General features: G+C 49.4%; 1 protein-coding gene across 1 annotated transcript in view; it reads left to right on the top strand.

Annotated features, from left to right (window-relative positions):
* Positions 1-20606, top strand: part of CACNA1C (calcium voltage-gated channel subunit alpha1 C) — a 755167-nt gene that overhangs the window by 694911 nt on the left and 39650 nt on the right. Inside the window, 2 exon segments of the mRNA XM_068141830.1 lie at positions 12737-12769; positions 15865-15993. Of these exon segments, the coding sequence (XP_067997931.1) occupies positions 12737-12769; positions 15865-15993 (162 nt within the window).

The raw sequence follows: 20606 nt of genomic DNA on the forward strand, positions 1-20606 counted from the left end.
ACATAAAATAGAAAAGAAAAGAAGAGAAAAGAAAATAAATAGAAAATAAAAATAAAATAAAATAGGAAATAAAAAATAAAATAAAAAACTAAAATAAAACAGAAAATAAAAGAAAATAAATAAAATAAAATAGAAACTAAACTAAAATAAATAGAAAATAAATAAACTAGAAAAGAAAAGAAAAGAAAAGAAAAGAAAAGAAAAGAAAAGAAAAGAGAAAATAGAAAATAAAAAATAAAATAAAATAAAATAAAATAGAAAAGAGAAGAAAAGAAATAAAATAAATAAACGAAAATAAAACAGAAAATAAACTAAAATAAATAGAAAATAAATAACAAAGAAAAGAAAAGAAAAGAAAAGAAAAGAAAAGAAAAGAAAAGAAAAGAAAAGAAAAGAAAAGAAAAGAAAAGAAAAGAGAAAATAAAGTAAAATAGAAAATAAATAAAATAAATAATAAAATAAAATAAAATAAAATAAAATAGAAAATGAAATAAAATAGAAAAGAAAATAAATAAAAATAAAATAAATGAAATTAAATAGAAAATAAAATAAATTAAATAAAAAATAAAATAAAATAAAATAGAAAATTAAATAAAATAAAATAGAAAATAAAATACAATAAAATAGAAAATCAAATCAAATCAATGCCATACAGAGATAAATTAAATCAATCATGCACAACACAACAGAATAAACCACAGTGAAGCAGAGCATTCAGCTGTGTGGAAAGTGCCTCTCCCATAAGCTGCCCCATGACTGTCAGCCCAGGCTAATCTGCATAACCAAATTAAAGCAATTGACTTGCCTTCTATTTACCTGAGGCACTTGGCAGCACGAGATTTCTCTCTGACAATGTCATGGCTATCTGTGAAATTAATTAATAAGCTCTTCCCATTGCTATGGCTTGCATAGTGGAAGATAATTACAGAAGCCAGCTCTAGAGTTTCCAACTCATGGAATACAGAGGAAATGAAGGGCAGGGAGGGGTTGGGGGAATGATAGCTGCAGGACTCATTTGCTTTAAAAGTTACCTTGACCTTCTTAACTGTATTTAAAATAGACTTTTGCTAAGGTTTCCCCTGAGATCTGAGACCACAGAATCACAGATTCATAGAACAGTCTCAGTTGGAAGGGACCTCCAAAGCTCATCCAGTCCAAACCACCCTGCACTCAGCAGGGACATCCTCCACTAGATCAGGCTGCCCAGAGCCCTGTCCAGCCTCACCCTGAATATCTCCAGGCATGGGGCCCCAACCACCTCCCTGGGCAACCTGTTCCAGTGTTCCACCACCCTCCTGGTGCAGAACTTGTTCCTAACATCCAATCTCAATCTGCTCTGCTCTAGTCTGAAGCCACTGCCCCTGGTCCTGTCCCTGCAGGCCTTTGCAAACAGTCTCTCCCCATCCTTCTTGTAGCCCTTCAGGTACTGGAAGGCTGCTATTAGGTCTCTCCTCTTCTCCAGGCTGAACACCCCCAGCTCCTTCAGCCTGTCCTTGTAGCAGAGCTGCTCCAAACCCCTGATCATTCTCGTGGTCCTTCTCTGGACCCTCTCCATCAGGTCCTTCCTGCATTGAGGGCTCCTGGACCATGTAGAATCTATGTGAAGTATAAATGCATATATATTGCATTTGCATGAGTTGATACTTGATGTCTGTCAGCCCCCATGAGTTAATGCAGGTAGATGTATAGAATAGAATAGAATAGAATAGAATAGAATAGAATAGAATAGAATAGAATAGACCAGACCAGACCAGACCAGACCAGGTTGGAAAAGACCTCAGAGATCATCAAGTCCAACCTATCACCCAACACCATCTAATCAACTAAACCATGGCACCAAGTGCCTCAGTCTATTCCTAAATACCTCCAGGGATGGTGACTCCACCACCTCCCTGAGCAGCACATCCCAATGGCCAATCTCTCTTGCTGGGAAGAATTTCTTCCTAACATCCAGCCTAAACCTCCCCTGGCACAGCTTGAGACTGTGTCCTCTTGTTCTGGTGCTGGTTGCCTGGCTAAGCTGGTTCTCCAGGCTAAGCAACCCCAGCTCCCTCAGCCTCTCCTCACAGGGCTGTGCTCCAGACCCCTCCCCAGCTTTGTTGCCCTTCTCTGGAGACCTTCCAGCAACTCAACATCTTTCCTAAACTGAGGAGCCCAGAACTGGACACAGGACTCAAGGTGTGGCCTAAGCAGTGCTGAGTACAGGGCAGAATGATATAGTGGCAAACCTCACTGCAGGTGTCACATTTTTATTCCTAACCCCTTATTGCACCAAATTGAAATGTAATTCAGTCTCTTCTGCAGAGCTGCCTGAGGATTAGAATGGTGAGTTGCACTGAGTCTACTCAGGACTTTAGGCCCAGGATGCTAGGAACAAGTTCTGCACCAGGAGGGTGGTGGAACACTGGAACAGGTTGCCCAGGGAGGTGGTTGGGGACCCATGCCTGGAGATATTCAAGGTGAGGCTGGACAGGGCTCTGGGCAACCTGATCTAGTGGAGGATGTCCCTGCTGAGTGCAGAGGGGGTTGGACTGGGTGAGTTTTGGAGGTCCCTTCCAACTGTGATCCTATGAAATCAGCAAGGTGCCCACCAGTTGCCCCAGGAAAGGCAGCATCCTGCACTTCCAGGCTGCTTTCCTGTCACGTGCCATCTTGTCTAATAGGCACTAAAGCAAAGAATCAGTTGGTAAAAATGATCCAAAAACCCATGGGTGCTTCACCCAGATTACAGCTCTGGAAAGCTTTGATTTTTATCTGTTAGGGCTGGTTTGGGGCTTGGGTTTTTTTTGTTGTTGTTGGATTTAGAGTCACAGAATTGTCAGGGTTGGAAGGGACCTCAAGGCTCAGCCAGTTCCAACCCCTTGCCATGGGCAGGGACACCTCACACTACAGCAGGTTGCTCACAGCCACATCCAGCCTGGCTGCAAACACCTCCAGGGATGAGGCTGCCACCACCTCCCTGGGCAACCTGTGCCAGGCTCTCACCACCCTCATGGGGAAGAACTTCCTCCTAGCATGCAGTCTCAATCTCCCCTCCTCTAGCTTGGATCCATTCCATGGTAGCATTTATTTCCCTATCTTAAAAACAGAGTTTAAAAGAGAAAATAAAATGGCCAAGTTGTCAGGGAAAATGTCATTGCAACAGCAGTGCTTCAGGGGAATCAAACCATCTGCTGAAGTAAAGTAAGACCAAGATCACCTAGGATTCTCTCCCACCCCCCAAAGTTATATGTAACATTTATAATGGAAATGAAAACTCAGATTTAGGAGGCCAAAAATGTGAGATTTCAGCCTTCAATTTCTGAGATGTCTTTTCAATCCTGGCAGCTTTCTACCTCTGATTTGCAGCAGCATCCTTCCAACAGAAAATATTTTTTGTCGGGGAGGTGTGGAAAAATCATCCTGGCTCCTGGTTATCCCCAGGAATTCCCAAAGAACTTCATAGAATCACAGAATCAATAAGCTTGGAAAAGACTTCAGAGATCAGCAAGTCCAACCTATTACCTAGTACCTAACACCTCCTGACAACTAAACCATGGCTCCAAGTGCCACATCCAAGCCTTTCTTGAATATCTCCAGGGATGGTGACTCCACCACCTCCCTGGGCAGCACATCCCAATGGCCAATCTCTCTTTCTGAGAAGAACTTTCACCTCACCTCCAGCCTAAACTTCCCCTGGCACAGCCTGAGACTGTGTCCTCTTGTTCTGGTGCTGCTTGCCTGGGAGAAGAGACCAACTCCCATCTGGCTACAACCTCCCTTCAGGCAGTTGCAGAGAGCAAGAAGGTCTCCTCTGAGCATCCTCCTCTCCAGGCTAAGCAACCCCAGCTCCCTCAGCCTCTCCTCACAGGGCTGTGCTCCAGACCCCTCCCCAGCTTTGTTGCCCTTCTCTAGACACGTTCAAGTGTCTCAGTGTCCTTCTTAAACTGAGGGGCCCAGAACTGGACACAGGACTCAAGGTGTGGCCTAACCAGCGCTGAGCACACAGCAGAATGAATTCCCAGAGAAGGGCCATGTGGATGAGCAGAGGGCTGAAGCTCGCCTCCTATGAGGACAGGCTGGAGAAGGCTCTGAGGAGACCTTCTTGTGGCCTTCCAGTTTCTGAAGGGGGCTACAAGAAAACTGGGGAGGGACTTTTGAGGGTGCCAGGGAGTGATAGGACTGGGGGGAATGGAACAAAACTAGAAATGGGTAGATTCAGATTGGCTGTGAGGAAGAAGTTGTTCCCCATGAGGATGGTGAGAGCCTGGCACAGGTTGCCCAGGGAGGTGGTGGAAGCCTCATGCCTGGAGGTGTTTGCAGCCAGGCTGGATGTGGCTGTGAGCAACCTGCTGTAGTGTGAGGTGTCCCTGGGCATGGCTGGGAGGTTGGAATTGGCTGATCCTTGGTGACCCTTCCAGCCCTGCTGATTCTGTGGTTCCTGGTTCCTGTTGAGTCCTGTGTCCAGTTCTGGGCTCCTCAGTTTAAGAAGGACACTGAGACACTTGAAGGTGTCCAGAGAAGGGCAACAAGGCTGGGGAGAGGCCTTGAGCACAGCCCTGTGAGGAGAGGCTGAGGGAGCTGGGATTGTTTAGCCTGGAGAAGAGGAGGCTCAGGGGTGACCTCATTGCCCTCTACAACTCCCTGAAGGGAGGTTGTAGCCAGGAAGGGGTTGGTCTCTTCTCCCAGGCAACCAGCACCAGAACAAGAGGACACAGTCTCAAGCTGTGCCAGGGGAGGTTTAGACTTGAGGTGAGGAGGAAGTTCTTCACCAAGCGAGTCGTTCGTCATTGGAATGTGCTGCCCAGGGAGGTGGTGGAGTCCCCATCCCTGGAGGCGTTCAAGAGGGGATTGGATGTGGCACTTAGTGCCATGGTCTAGTCATGGGGTCTGTGTTGATAGGTTGGACTCAATGATCCTCGAGGTCTCTTCCAACCTTAGTTATACTGTGATACTGTGAAAGTGTTCAGAATTGTCTTTGGGTTTCCTTTTCACACCCAACAGTGGTTTATTTACATTCTTCTACTTCCCTGCTTGAAATCTGTCACACAGCTGTAAAGACACAGCCTGAACCCCCCACACTGTGGCACTGCCACATTCCCAACCTCTTTTTCTTCCGAGCTCTGTGCAATCATTGTCCTTTTCTGAAGTGCATGTCCTTGCAGATCCCACCGCTGCATCACCCACGTGGGAAAGAGCTCTGGAATGGTAGTGCTGCTGCCTTGCCATTGCCCTCTTTGTGCCCTCTACATCCAGTCAAGATGAAGTGGCCAAGCAGCTGAAACAGACCTTCAGTTCTTTCTCACTCCCTATAGCAACAAAAGTCACTGTTGCTTGTCTAATATCCCTTAATGAAATTGCTTTTAACTCCCTTCAACATCTTATCTGTATTCATACTATGAGCTCATTTCCCCAGAGTGCCTCTTTCCACTCTGTTTTGTGTCCTGGAGGGTCATAGATTCAGTGTCACTAAAGCAGACAGACCTCTTGGAGGATCTTGAATTTGAGCTAGAGAAGACCCACATCCTGGAACTGCTCAGGAGCTCCAACACACCACAGCCTGCTCACCCGGACTCTGCAGGGTGGATTCTCAGAAGCATCCTTCCTGCAATAAGCTGGGGGTGGGGGAAATGTAAGAAGTGAAGATCTATCTCCTCCTTTCCTCATGGGAGAAAGCTAAGAGAGCAGTGGACAGGTTTCCAAGAGATGTGGCATCTTCATGGATAACTTTGCATTCTCTTAATGTCAACAGCAATCAAGGAAACGTCTTAGCAGCCACCCATCAGCAACCAGCAATTGCAGGTGATCTCCTAAGAGCTTCATCCACAAGCTTGATTTTCCTTGGTGGAGAAAAGCCATTGTAGATTGTCACAGCAGGCAACATCACCATCTGACCATTTGTTTTCTTCAGAAATGTGAAGATACTCTGTCACATCCTGGTGCCAAAGTCTCAAACACAAGTTTCCTCTCACCTCTTCAAAACTAGGGCCTCCAGGGAAAATTAGAAGGCTGCCATGGCAGCACTGCATCGACTGAGACAACCATAACAAAGCAACAACAATGCTGCCTCTGTGGCTGCTGGAATGTTCCCCAGATCAAGCCAGGCCAAAGTTCTCCACCACAAGAAAAAGTCAGACTATGTCTTGCAAATGATGAGGGGATAGAAAGCAGCCCTGTGGAAAAGGTCTTGGGGGTGCTGGTGGATGAGAAGCTGGACAGGAGCAGGCAGGGTGAGCTTGCAGCACAGAAGGCCAATAGCAGCCTGGGCTGCATCCAAAGAAGCATTGCCAGCAGACCCAGAGAAGGGATTCTGCCACTTTGCTCTGCTCTGTGAGACCTCACCTGGACTACTGCATCCAGCTCTGGAGCCCTCAACACATGGACCTGATGGAGCAGGTCCAGAGGAGTGCCAGGAAAATGATCAGGGGTTTGGAGCTGCTCTGCTACAAAGACAGGCTGTGGGAGCTGGGGGTGTTCAGACTGGAGTAGAGGAAGCTCTGAGGAGACCTACTAGCAACCTTCCAGTACCTTAAGAGGGCTATAAGAAGGATGGGAAGAGACTGTTGGCAAAGGCCTGCAGGGACAGAACCAGGGGCAATGGCTTCAAACTGGAGCAGAGCAGATTTGGATTGGATGTTAGGAACAAGTTCTGCACCATGAGGGTGGTGGAACACTGGAACAGATTTCTCAGGGTGGTGGTAGAAGGCCCATCCCTGGAGATACTCAAGGTGAGGCTGGACAGAGCTCTGGACAACCTGACCTAGTGGAGGATGTTCCTGCTGAGTGCAGAGGGGGTTGGCCTGGATGAGCTTTGGAGGTCCCTTCCAACCCAGAGCATTCTGTGACTCTGTGAGATTCCTCCTGACACATGGAAGAAGCCTTGTTAGAAAGTAAAGGAAAAGCAACAACGAAAGCTATCAGCAAGGAAATTCTGCTCCTCAAACGTGGGGGAAAAGCCCATTTGGCCCTCCTAGCAAAGACTGAATACCCTGAAGGAGCTGAACTCATCATCTTCAGCATGCCCTTTGATGTAAAATAACTTACAACCATCAGCAGTGAGGGCAATGGGAATGTAAGCTGCCTACAGCTGTGGTGGCAGTCAGGCTGCTCCAAGTGAGACATCCTGACCCAGTAAGTCAAGGAGCCTCCCTTGATCACATACATTCCATACAGACATAATGGAGCTCCTTTCAGGCATTTGTAGGTGCTCCTTCTCTGGACAGCCATTGTAGCTGTCAGCAACCACCTAAAAACTTCAGGGAACTCAAACCTCTCCATGTGGTCCTCTTTCTGCAGTGCTCCACAGGGAGGAGGTGAGATTGATATCTCCCCTCAGGGTTTTTCCGCAGCAGCTTTCATTTGAATCTCTTCATTAACATACCTCACTGGTTTCTTCCAAGCCTACCCAGAAGATATTCTAAGCCATGGATATTTCAGGGGCCTTTAATACTAACCACAATACTTTATGATCATCTTTTTGCTTCTGTCTTTGCATCTCTGCAGAGACAGATAGAATCACAGAATTGTCAGGGCTGGAAGGGACCTCAAGGATCAGCCAGTTCCAACCCCCCTGCCATGGCCAGGGACACCTCACACTACAGCAGGTTGCTCACAGCCACATCCCGCCTGGCTGCAAACACCTCCAGGCAGGAGGCTTCCACCACCTCCCTGGGCAACCTGTGCCAGGCTCTCACCACCGTTTCAGTCACCCCTTTTCAGAATTTAGAGTGGATGACATTAGAGTATAAACATCCCATCATAGCAGCTCCTGTGTTGGGGGTGCTGGTGGGTGAGAAGCTCAACAGGAGCCAGCAGTGAGCACTTGCAGCCCAGAGAGCCAACCAGAGCCAGGGCTGCAGCAAGAGAAGCAGAGCCAGCAGGGCCAGGGAGGGGATTCTCCCTCTCTACACCACTCTGGTGAGACCACAGCTGGAGCTCTGTGTCAAGTTCTGGAGCATCTGTTACAGGAGGATGAGCAGAGGGCTGGAGCTCCTCTCCTGTGAGGACAGACTGAGAGAGTTGGGGTTGTTCAGTCTGGAGAAGAGAAGTCTCCAAGGAGACCTAATTGTGGCCTTCCAGTTTCTGAAGGGGGCTACAAGAAAGCTGGGGAGGGACTTTTGAGGGTGTCAGGGAGTGACAGGTCTGGGGGGAATGGAACAAACCTAGAAATGGCTGGATTGAGATAGGATGTGAGGAAGAAGTTCTTCCCCATGAGGGTGGTGAGAGACTGGCACAGGTTGCCCAGGGAGGTGGTGGAAGCCTCATCGCTGGAGGTTTTTGAGGCCAGGCTGGATGTGGCTGTGAGCAACCTGCTGTAGTGTGAGGTGTCCCTGCCCATGGCAGGGGGGTTGGAACTGGCTGACCCTTGAGGTCCTTTCCAACCCTGACAATTCTGTGATTCTAAGCTGTGCCTTTGACTCTGGTGCCTCTGCAGGGGCCTTAAGGAAGCAGCTCAAGCAAGGTGTCAGTGTAAAATGTTGGTGCTCTGCTCCACCTTGAACGTAGTGAAAATAAGACATATGCAGGCAGCACTCTTTTGAGGGGGGGTTCAGTCATCCTTCAGGATCCCTCAGGCTTTATCCTGCTGAATCTGTACTTTGGCTTCTAGAACCTGCTTTTCTCTCTCTTGACCTCTTCTGCTCCTTGACATCTCTGCAACCTTTTTTGAGTAATAAAGCTCTCACTGAGTGTCCTCACACAGCTGCATCCTGCCTCTGATAGTTCTCTTCCCACTCTTAGCCTGCATGGTCCATTCTGCATCACTTCTCATATGGCCCTGGACTTGTTTGTGATCTATACTTCCAAATGGCTTTTCTTTAGGATGGAAATTGCACCAAGCAGAACATCTCTTGACTGACCTCGCTCTCACTGTTGCCCTTTCTCATTCAGTTACCTGCCTGCCACTTGTACCCCAAATGACGAGAGCAGGGTAGAGTACTTGAAGATCTTCTGCAGGGTAGACTACAGGCAGGAGAAGCGATGGCTGCAAGTCAAATGAAGTGTAGCCAAGGCCACTCTCTCTTCAGTGGTGCAGCTTCTCCAAAAGCTTTTTCAGAGGCATTAAACAGATGAAGATTTGCTTTGAGATGTGTAGAAGAATCCTGTCTGCTTCTGATGGGCACCAGTCACTGGCCTTGATTCCAAGTGTCTATCACCATGCCTCCACTGCTGTGGACTGAAGTGACCACTGCATTCTCAGGTGCTGAGTGCCTGTCTGTGCCCTAAAGCTGGCATATCCACACCACTTGCAAGGTTGAAGATGGTCAGAAAAATCCAACATTGGCTCTCTCAGCTTTGTAGCTAAGAGCCCCAGCAATGCATTCTCAGATGCCTGTGCTCGGATTCATTTGGTGACTTCTTGTCACAGGTGGGAAATGGTAGAATTTGGTTCTTTGTCTGGAACTTCTGTATATGTGAGGAAGTTTATCCAGCAAGCCACAGCTGGGGGCAAATTTCCCCCTCCCATACTCAGGCACAAAATATATCTGGTGTGCATAAGCGTATCAGGAAGCTCAGCACAGAGTGACACGCTGCATAAAGATACCACCTGCCAGCATCCAGGGAAGCCTGCCCATGCTGACTGGAGCCTCTCCTGCAGGGAGGCAGATCATTTGCTGCATATTTGACCCCATCTTAAAGCACATCCTGGTTAGCTCAGGGAATAAGAAAGGAGGAAGGCAACCTCTATTTCACTTTCTTAGCAGTGCCAAAGGTACTCAGAACCTTTGGGGTTTAAAGCTGTCAGTGTGATGCCATCTCCTGACTTGAGCATCCTGCATGAGCAGTGCCTTACACAATCATATCCATTCATAGAGACTTTTGTTTGCCTGGTTTGCTCTCTGACATTACTCTTATCTTACACTTCATGATGAAATACTGGCAGTATCAAAAATTACAGTGAGGGGCTCATATTCCACAGTCATTTACAAGCCTTCTTCAGCCAGTCAGTCACAGGTGCACCAACACTGCCAGCCATGAGGGCTGGAGAATCCTCAAATGTGGACAAATGCAGAGTCCTGCATCTGGGGAGGAATAACCAACTGCACCAGTACAGGCTGGGAGGTGATCTGCTGGAGAGCACCCCTGTGGGGAAGTTATCCATGGGACAGCAATGTGCCCTTGTGGCCAAGAAGGCAAATAGGATCCTGGGGTGTATTAAGAAGAGTGTGGCCAGCAGATCCAGGGAGGCTCTCCTCCTCCTCTACTCTGCCCTGGTGAGGCCCCACCTGGAGTATTGCATCCAGTTCTGGGCTCCCCAGTTCCAGAGGGACAGGGATCTGCTGGAGAGGCTACAAGGATGATTAGGGGACTGGAGCACTGCCTAGTGAGCTTTGGTCTGGAAAAGAGAAGACTGAGAGGGGATTTAATAAATATTTAGCAATAGCTGAGGGCTGGGGGTCAGGAGGGAGGGCACAGGCTCTGCTCACTTGCTCCTTCTGATAGGACAAGGAGCAATGGATGTAAGTTGCAGCACAGGAGGTTCCACCTCAACACAAGGGGGAACTTCTTTACTGTAAGAGTCACAGAGCACTGGAAGAGGCTGCCCAGAGAGGCTGTGGAGTCTCCTTCTCTGGAGGCTGTCAAGGCCTAGTCTGGATGTGTTCCTCTGTGACCTGAGCTAGATTGTATGGTCCTGCTCTGGCAGGGGGGTTGGACTCAATGATCTCTTTGGGTCCCTTCCAACCCTTGACATCCTGTGAGCCTGTGAAATGTGCTGAACTTTTGCTGAATTTGCTGAACTTCAGTTAGCTGGAAGGAGCTTTATACCTTCTAGCAGGAAAGCAGCATGTAGCAGGATAAGGCTCTTTCTAGTCTTAGAAGGAATTATTTGTGCAACTAGAAGAAAGGAAAAGAGATGGGAGAGAGAAACTTCTGGCTGGAAAGAAGATGTTTGCCTGGTAACACAGAACCATAATCTCTGCCTGCTCTGTAAGAATTGTCTCTTGGATTGGTATTCAAGCTAACTTTTATGTGGTTTGAAAAGGAAATGTGGTGGGTTGAAATTCCCCCTCTCCCCCCCCCCCCATTAACTTTGCCAGACCATCCCAGTTGGAAGCAAATGAAGCTGGATTTACAGGCAAAACTACAATCCACAATGGAATGCAATGAACATGTACAAAATATCTAGGAGTTGCAATATTTACAGCACAAGGATTCCCCTGGCCAAAGACTAGGGGAAGACAGTAGCTTCTCCTTCTCTGCCCTCCCTTACCCCCCTGTACAAAAGGGAGAGGAAACAGGAGCAGAGAAGGTAATACCAAAACAATGCAGCCAAGGTCAAGCAGAAGCAGGTCAGTATCTCTCCCAGAGCAAAGCAGCAAGAAGAGAAGAGGGATTGGTTTGGTACAACCAGTTTTAGGTCCTCAGCTCTTTAGAATTCCCTTTAGAGTTGTCTTTATTTCGCTTCTCACACCCAGTAGTGATTTGTTTGCATTTTTACTACTTTCTGTTCAAGTACTGTGACAAGTTTTTTAAGGCACAGACTAAAACTGCCACAGGAAACACAAGAGCAACACAAACACGTGAAAGTGGAGGACAAAGGCAAGGGAGACTGACACTACCCACCCAATGAGTTCACTCAAATGATTATTATCTGCTCAGGTGTACCTCAGGGTTTAAGTGGCTCTTGTTTGCCTGTGTCACCAAGCAGATTGTGCACCCAACCTGCAGGTTTTATTTAGGCAATGCCAGGCCAGTTTGGCCACTGCAGTGTGCTTGGCAAGCAGGAGCACGCTGTAGGACTCCTCCATTTCACTCCAGGTGAATTCTGCCCTGGGCAGAAGCAACAGGGCAGTTTGATCCTTGCTGATGTGGTCACAGGAAGTGATGAGACACAGGTTTGTCATACAGTAGAGGTTAGGCCTGAAGGGTTGTGATGCTGCTGAGCTGAAGGGCTCTTGATGAAGCTGGAGTTTATTTAATGTCCAGTTATGCTTCTTACACCTAAGGCTGCCTGCAGCCTGGGGCCTTTCCTTTCTTTTTTTAGAATTGATCTCAGTATTGAAAGTGGCCCCAGAAGTTAATCAAGGAATGTCAGGCAGAGTGTTTGCAGCAGCTAGGGCCCAGCTTAGCTCACCTTGGCATCCGAGGAAACACACATGTGGTCCCTGGGCATTTGCTGGGAGGTGGGTGAAGGTGCAGTAAGCTACCCAGCGTTACCAACCCGCTTCCCACAGCTGCCATCGGGTGCTGCAGGCTTGTCAAGAGCTAATTAGACTGTCCCATCCCATCCCATTGTCTTAGTAACAACAATGTTATCACCTAGAAGTGTGTGTAAGGGAATGGAGATCTGTAAATGAAAGTGTGTAGCTGCAGGATGTGATGGGTTTGCAAATCAGACTGATGCACTAGAAGCTGGCTGGTCCCTGTGCAGACGTGGCCTGGATCTCAGCTGCAGAGCTAAATCAGCCTCTGCATCGAACTTGACAACAGTGATACAACCTTTCAATCACCACAGCAGCTCCCCTGCCTGGATGCCAGGGTGTCTAGCACTCAGGAGGTCCTGGGTGCAGCTCACACGTGGCGGTAGTGGGGCAGGACTTGGATCAAATTCAGTGGGGGTTGTACCCGCTCCTGCCACAGCCAGCTTTGATGCTGGGTGGCCTAGGGAATAAGCCCAGCCTCTTGTGCATTTCTTTCCAACTCCCTTTTGCCCTCTTCTGCCGTTTTGTTGCTCCTGTGTTAGCCAAGACCTAGTTTACTAGGGCTCTTGATTGGAGACTTATTACAGCTTATTTCTGTCTGCCTTTCTTTAAAGCCAGCTGAACATACCCAATGCTCTTCCTCTATGGTAAGACCGAAAATACAGCCCACCCTCCCAGCTTCTGTGACACTCTTTCTAACACACTCCTTTATTCTCTTCCCTGTGATCACGAGTTCTCTCTTCAAGCCCAGCCTAGTTCTTTGTGCATGAAGCTGCCATGTCGTGTATTGGTGTGAGTCTGGTGTTCACATGAGCTGTGAATATGCTGCACATGTGTATTTCTCGTGCATCCTGAGCTTTCCTTTGGTCAAGTTAACTGTCCTTCTGCCTTCTAATGAACCACCAAGAGAGAACCAGACCTGGGAAGATTTCTTGTTAGCAGCAAACTCGATCTCCTTATCAGCGTGGCACGGAATAAGTTTGCAACGCGAATTCACGTCCAAGCCTCCAGACTAGGCTAAAGGATTTGGGCTCTGAAGCTCCTCCTCACTGAGGGGTTTCACTGTAACATTTGAGGTTGTACTTTGCACCAAAAGAGTAAGTCATGCAATGATGCACACAAACTCTGCTGCCTCGATGTAGGAGGCAGTCCTCACACCACCCCAGCAGAGCTGCAGTAACTCCAGGCTCTCGCCTGCCACTTGGCAGAACCTCCCTCCTCTGGCAAGGATCTGCCTGCAAACACCTGGATGGAAGCAGGAGAAAGCAAGCAGGGCCACTCAATAACCAAGCAGGGCCACTCAATAACCAAGCAGGGCTACTCAATAACCCACTGCTCTGTAGCCACCTAGCCTTCAAAATGACCACCTCCTGAGGCATCACTCTGTTTTTAGCTCAGTGGTTTGGTGCCAGTAAGTTGCAGATTGGCTTCAGGGAAGAATTTGTTCTATTTTATCCCCTGCTTAGACTTTGCCTATTCCAGGATCTTAAGAGAACAGGAATAATTTTTTCCTTCCTACAGTAGCTGCCTCCTCTCAGCAAGGAAAGATAGAGGAGAGCTAAAACCTCGGTCCAGACCTGTGTCCCAATTTGCTGCCATCCCAAGGGCCAAGCCAACAAGAGCAGTGGCAGGTAGTCTAAGGGAAGACTTGGTTATTCAGGGTTTCTTGGTCACGAGCACAGCAGTGCTGCTGTCCACACAGGTTTTCATTTTGAGCCCCAGCTCTCTTTAGGTGGTATTGGGTATTGGAGTTTATCTTCTTAGAGGAAGCAGAAGGGAGGTCATAGGACTTCAGAAAGACTGGGAGAGGGATGTGACCTTCCAGTTAGACCTCTGTGACTAGCGCTGAGAATATTGAGTGCCATGCTCTTAGATTTCTCAGAGGCCACATTCCCTCCCTCACCTCAGAGAAATTCCTTCCAAGTCACTGAAGTCCCCAGCCTGTTTTCCAGGGCAGAAGAAGAGAAGGATGTGAGGTGCAGGGAGCCCTCAGGCTTTTCCTTGATACAGTCTGTTCCTTTAATCCTTTTCATCTGGCTACTGTACAGGCAGTGAGGGTCAGCCTGTGCTGCAGACTGGAGGAAGATACCCAAAATACTCATCAGTGATTGCCCACAGACAGACAAACTGCAGCTGGGGTGCAGCCCTGCAGTACAGCACACAGCACTGCACCTCCTGTGCCAGTGAGATTCACACACACTAGCCAACAGCTGTGGCCCCTGCCGGCCTCTGTGGCTTGCACAGCAGGACTTGGGGCACAGACCCAGCACCAATCTGCCCTGCCTGGATTGGAAACAGAGCAGAGGCAGCACGCAGGTACACATCCTCACCTGGCCATTCAGCCCCAGAAATGCATGCCCAGGCCTTTCCCGTGCCTGGGCTCGGGTCAGCAGCAGCAGGCAGGCAAGCAGCTGCTGGTCTCGCTGCCTGGTGGCAGGAAATCCAAAGGGTCTGTTCTCTCTTGGTTTACACAGTGGTGAGTAGTTAACAGCGGGGGTGATCTGCACTGTTTCTCCCTTCTAAATGTTGCTCTCTCGATGGCATTTGGACTCCAACTGCGGTCCTTGCAGCCTGGGTGGGACAGGGAGCGGCTTTCTGTGAACTGGGTTGCTCCAGGGCAGGTCAAAAGGCAGGGTGACAGAGTTATCTCCCCCTCTGACAGGAGGTCACATTCCCACAGTGCTGATGGGGGAAACCACCAGTTCTGCAGGCTTTGCACAGCCTTTTAGGGAGTTAAGCAGCTGGGTGAGGTGGCACTTTCTGCCCCTTGCCTCCCCTCCAGTGGGTCCTCCACTGAAGTCCAGGTGAGCCTGCCCTCGGGGGGATGTTGCCTTCGCATGTGTGAGGGCTGAGGAACGTCAGAACTGGTCACAGGCCCAGGGGGAAATGCTCAGGGACAAAGCAGATGCTGGGAGGGAAGAAAAAAAAAAGAAAATAAAAGAAAGGGGAAAAAAAGAGAAGGAAAAAAAAGGAAAAATAACCTCACAAGAGCCCAGAGAGAAAGACTATTTTGAAATGCTGCAGGCTCCAACAGGAGCACTAAAGCCAAAGAGAAATGCTTGCTGCAAACCAGAAGCCAGTGCTCAGGCTGTGGGAAATACAAAGGGGTCATGAGAAATGTGAAAGGCCTGAAGGGAGAGCAGCAGGAGCGAGGGGACCCTGGCCCTGGCCCCATGGCCACAGCAGCACAGGGACATGGAGGCTGCCAGCAGTGCCAGTGACGCCAGCAGCTCTGCAGGGACCATGCCCCCCCGGGGGTCCTGCACCCCAGAGCAGACCTGGGGCCTGCCACTGTTTCCCGGCAGAGCGAGCAGCAGGTGGTGGATGCCAGATGCACCAGAGCTGCCTGGCTGAGGCTCTCACTGATGGGAGGCTTCCAAGAGAGGCCAGGAGAGAAGGTGTCTTTATCCTCAAGTAAAATGGCAGAGGAGAGCTGCCCTTCTCCACCGTGAGGAGGAGGTGTAACGCAAGGAGTTTGTAGCATACCATAGCCCTCATCCCCAGCAGTTCAGGCAGCCTGAAGGGAGAGGCTGATGGCCTCAAGAGCCCCCACGCCATGGGAGAGAGGGTAGGCTTGGCTGGCCTCAGCCCGTCCCCGGGCTGCCAGGGCAGCGCAAGCCCAGGGAGTGGTCTCGGGACAAGGAACAGTGCAGTGAGCTCTCGGCGTAGCATCCTCTGTGGCCCAGGGCCCGTGTCCCTCCCATGCTGTTGTAACTCCTGCCTCTGTGCCAATGGCTTCCAGAACGCAGAGGAAAACTCTCGCATCTCAATCACCTTCTTCCGACTCTTCCGCGTGATGCGCCTCGTGAAGCTGCTGAGCCGCGGGGAGGGCATCCGGACCCTGCTTTGGACCTTCATCAAGTCCTTCCAGGTACTCCTTCACTTATACCTCAGTAAAAGCCTTTGTTGTTCCCCTTCCCAGTGGCTCCTCGCAGGGAGGGTTTCAGCCAGGTGCCTGAACTCAGAGAGTGCTGGTCAGAACTGGGCATGCCAGTGAGGTGGCACGGCTGAGTAAGTGGGGCTGTGGTGGGTTAGAATTCTCCCCCCAACACACACACACCCACACCCCAACATTAAATTTGCCAGACCAGCTCATTTGGAAGCAAATGAAAGCTGTATTTACAAGCAACACTACAATCTGCAATAGAATGCAAGGAAGGGGAGACCTTCTGGCTCTCTACAACTCCCTGAAGGGAGGTTGTAGCCAGATGGGGGTTGGTCTCTTCTCCCAGGCAACCAGCACCAGAACAAGAGGACACAGTCTCAAGCTGCGCCAGGGGGAGGTTTAGGCTGGAGGTGAGGAGAAGGTTCTTCACAGAAAGAGCAACTGGCCATTGGGATGTGCTGCCCAGGGAGGTGGTGGAGTCACCATCCCTGGAAGTGTCCAAAAAAGGATTGGATGTGGCACTTGGATAGCCATGGGTCAGTTGCCAGGAGGTGTTGGGTGCTAGGTTGGACTTGATGATCTCTGAGGACTTTTCCAACCTGGCTGATTCTGTGATTCTATGCATATGCAGTAGTTACAATATTTACAGATATTTACAATGAATAAACAGCACAAGGACCCTCCTGGTCCCCCACCCCTTCTCCCTCTCTGCCCTCCTTTACACCCCTGTATAAAAAGGAGAAGAGAAAGGAGCAGAGGGATGTTAGACTGAGCCAAAACAGTGCAGCCAAGGCCAAGCAGAAGCAAGTTAGTATCCCTCCCAGAGCCAAGGAGCAAGAAGAGAAAAGAGAGGGTGTTTTGGTCCAACCAGTTTAAGTGCCTTAACTCTCCAGCAGGGCTGTTCAGAATTATCTGTGGTTTCCTTTTCACACCCAGTAGTGATTAATTTGCATTTTACTACTTTCTGTTCAAGATCTGTGAAAAAAATGTTAAAGGTAGAGCCTAAAACTGCCCCCCCCCAGGGGCTCACTGCCTGGGCATGAGCTGCATCTTCAAAGCAGGAGTTCCTTGCTCCAGACCTTCCTGAACACCTTGATAGTTGAGTTCAGCTCAGTTGCTACCCTTCAGCCTGCTCTTTCTTTTTTCTTCTGGTTCAGTTGTATGTCATGGCTGTTGCTTTAAGCAAAACACACAGCTGTGGGGAAGGCCTGGGTCTCACTTGAGTGTCCCTTAAGCCTCCTTTTGAGGATTTCCAGGGAGTATCACAGAATGCGAGGGGCTGGAAGGAACCTCGAAAGCTCATCCAGTCCAACCCCGCTGCCAGAGCAGGAGCACCTAGAGCAGATCCCACAGGAACACATCCAGGAGGGGTTTAGAGTATTGGAGGAGCGTGGCTCCCATGCTTTCATCCAGCAATCAGGTCACTTTTTTGGCTCCACATCTTTGGCCCTGGTAACGATGCCAGCTTAAACTGCTGCTGCTTTTGACCTGGGAAGCAGGTTGCACCTCAGTGGTTGGTAAAGCACCAGAATAGATAGTAGAAGGCAAAGGAGACCAGACTGGATAAGAATCATCCCCTCTGGAGGAAAACAAACATCAAGAGATATCTATTTGCTAGAAAAATGGCTTCCAGACAACACCCTAACCTAGCCATGTACAGAAAAATGTTAGTCAGAGATGGAGCACAGCATGTGTGCATTTCACAGGTGCCTGACCTGGATTTTCTGGGCCAGCACAAGCTGGACGTTATGTGGGGCAGGTCCAGAGGAAGCTTCAGGGGAAGACAGCACAGGATGCAAATTTTAGGCCAAATGTGAGAAAATATACAAGACACAGCACTGGGCAAAAGCACAGAGGGTGACCTGTGCAACATTCAAGTCTTGAAAGAGCAACCACAGATCCCTTAGATTCAGACTTAAACAGTCAATAGCATTTGTGGTCGTTCAAATGGGAAAGGAGTTGGGATTTAAAGCTTAAACCTCAACAGCTGCAACACAAGCTAGGACCAAAGCCTGCAGTGCTGTAGATCACCACAACTTCTCTCTCTGCCACCATGGATCAATCCAAACCTTTCCCAGGGCAGCTGTCAGGGGGTCTCGGTCGCCACACCAACCAGGCCCATGCACAGGACTCTCATTTTGCACACTCCTTTGACTGCCAGAGGATCTACTACTACACAGCAGCTTCCTGACACATCCATACCATGAGCAACTTTTTCCATTGCTTACATGGTTGCTAACTTGCAGGTTGTTATTTGAGCAGCTCCAGTAGGAACCACTTTGTCTGCATGCATAGGAACAAGCTTCCCTTGGCACAGCTCAGCCATGCGGGATGCAGGGGACAGAGTCACACTTTCCACTTCCAGCTTCTCCTCCCCTTGCCCCCGTGCCCCTCCAGCCTCTTTAGCAAGAACTTGCTCTTATCCTGAGCTCAACTTGCCACAGGTCTTGGCTGGAGAGGATGAAATGGATGGGAAAGGGAGTGCCTGGTACTTCCCTCCAGTGACCTTCAGACCTTTTTGACTGGGGAATCTCTTTCAGGCAGGGTTGTAGGGAGGAAGCATCAAGGGAGAGATCTTCCACAGAAAGGGAAAAACAGAAAATGATATTAAAGAACAAATTAAAAGCACTGCCAGCAAGCCTTTTCCCTTGAAAGCCTTCAGCCACCTAGAGCGTGGTGTGCTCTGCTCAGAGCCCCTCTCTTGCCACTACTGGGAGGCTCCTTTGGGAGCTGAGAGTAGCTACCATGAAGAGCTCTTAACTCAGCCACTCCCACCGTCAAAATTCGGGATGCCTGCAGAGTTTGTCTGGCTGATCCCTGTGTCCCCACATGCTTCCAGGGAGCTTCTCTTGCTCACGCAGGGGCAGCCTAATAGGCGGCGACCTTGTGCTCAAGCTCAGGCCGGGTCCCAGCCTAACCGCCTTGTGCTGCGTGCATGGTGCTCGGTGCTTCGGACCCAGCTGGGGCGCTGCTCAGGGGAGTGTGTGATGGGAAAATGCTCAGCGGGGTTTCCTCCTGCAGAGACAGCAGCAGAGCCCAGGCTGGCGAGTGGGAGGAGTAGGAAGTGAGAGGGGTGCTGAGGGCAAGGCGAGACCGTGGGAATCACAAGGACAAAGTGGTAAAGCCAGGGAAGGACAGAGACAGAGGAGGACAGAGCCAGAAGAGTGGAATACAGGAGGTGGGGAGCTGAAGGAGCCAGGGAGATCAAGGGGCAGAGTTGAATGGGAAGGGGCATCAGTGCAGAGGAGAGGACTGAGCAGAAGGACATTTTTCCCACCCCCATCTGAAAGTTAGAAAAACTGATAAAGTTATGCACCTCAGATCCTTCCTGGACACTGTTATGAGCTCTGCTTAGGTCTTGTGTGTGTCAGGTCCCAATCAGATAGGGCACAGGATGTTTGGAGTCCAATTCTGAGCTGCTGTATCTCCACTGATGTGTGGGAGGTAACTATGTAGACTTGTGTGACCCAGTAAAACACAGAGGGATCTGCCCCTGAGCCTTCAGGTGATGGTTACAGACCTAGGTTAAACGTTTAGATCCTTGAGATTATACTATTGGATCCCTTTGAGGTCATTTCTGCAGGTCTTAGTCAAATCTCCATAATAATCAGTGACATTCCCACACACACCCCAGTTCTTCCAGCAGGATTTGTTTAGCCCTGGTGAATTTAGACATTAGAAATGTGTAAATAATCTCATCTTCAGAAAACAACACTGCTGTTGTAAGCTTTTTATACTCCAAGAAATGGGGTCCTCGAAACCCAGACCAAGGACTGTAAGTCACTGTAAGGCACATTTGTGCCCATCCATTGCCTCTGAAGTCAGGTCACCAAGTATCTGAGCTGGGCACTGTCTGTTTCAAAAGCAGCAGACTAGAAAATTCCTCCTTAAAAGCCTGAGCCTGTGAGTTCCCAAGCTGTGCCCTTGATTCCTGCTAGCAGCAGAGGGAACTGATAGCACTCAACACTTTGCTGATTGCCTCGGCCTCTTCCTTAGGTAGCGCCTCTGCGTATCAGTGTTCTGCATTTCCTCTTCAGCAGCTGGTCACAGGCACTTAGTGCATTGCAGGCACCATCAAAGACACCTAACACTCAACAGGGAACAAAGCTGCTGCTGCTTTAGGTGCTTAGGATGGTACCAGCCATTGTAGCAGAAGCCTTGAATTCAGATCTCAGTGGCTGTTGGCAGCCACATTACCTTTAGTGCCAGAATAATTCTGGTTGTGGGGGTTTTCTCCTCTTAGTAAGCAGTTGCAGACACTGTCTTTACCCTCGCTTTCCTCACTCAGACAAGGGCAGGCTGACTGGAAGGCAGCAGAGCAGACTTGAAGGCTTCACGAGTGGGAACAGAGAGAGTCTTCCCCGAGCTGGGTATCAGCAGAGCGGCCGCTGGCAGGCAGGCAGGCAAATGTGTGCCTCGAGTGCCACCTAGTGGTCACATGGCTAAATTGCAGACGCCACGGCTGCAGCCAGCCTCTGCTGAGTTTCCCGAAGCCGGGAGGGAGCACGACCGAAGCTCCAGTGAGCTCCAGTGGGCCGCGATCGGGGGAGACACATTGCCCTCTCTCTTTTTTTTTTCTTCTCCATTTCTAGGCTCTC

Source organism: Melanerpes formicivorus, unplaced genomic scaffold (genome assembly GCF_026170545.1).
Source record: "Melanerpes formicivorus ecotype bairdi unplaced genomic scaffold, bMelFor1.0.p_v2 SCAF_8, whole genome shotgun sequence".
NCBI lineage: Eukaryota > Metazoa > Chordata > Aves > Piciformes > Picidae > Melanerpes > Melanerpes formicivorus.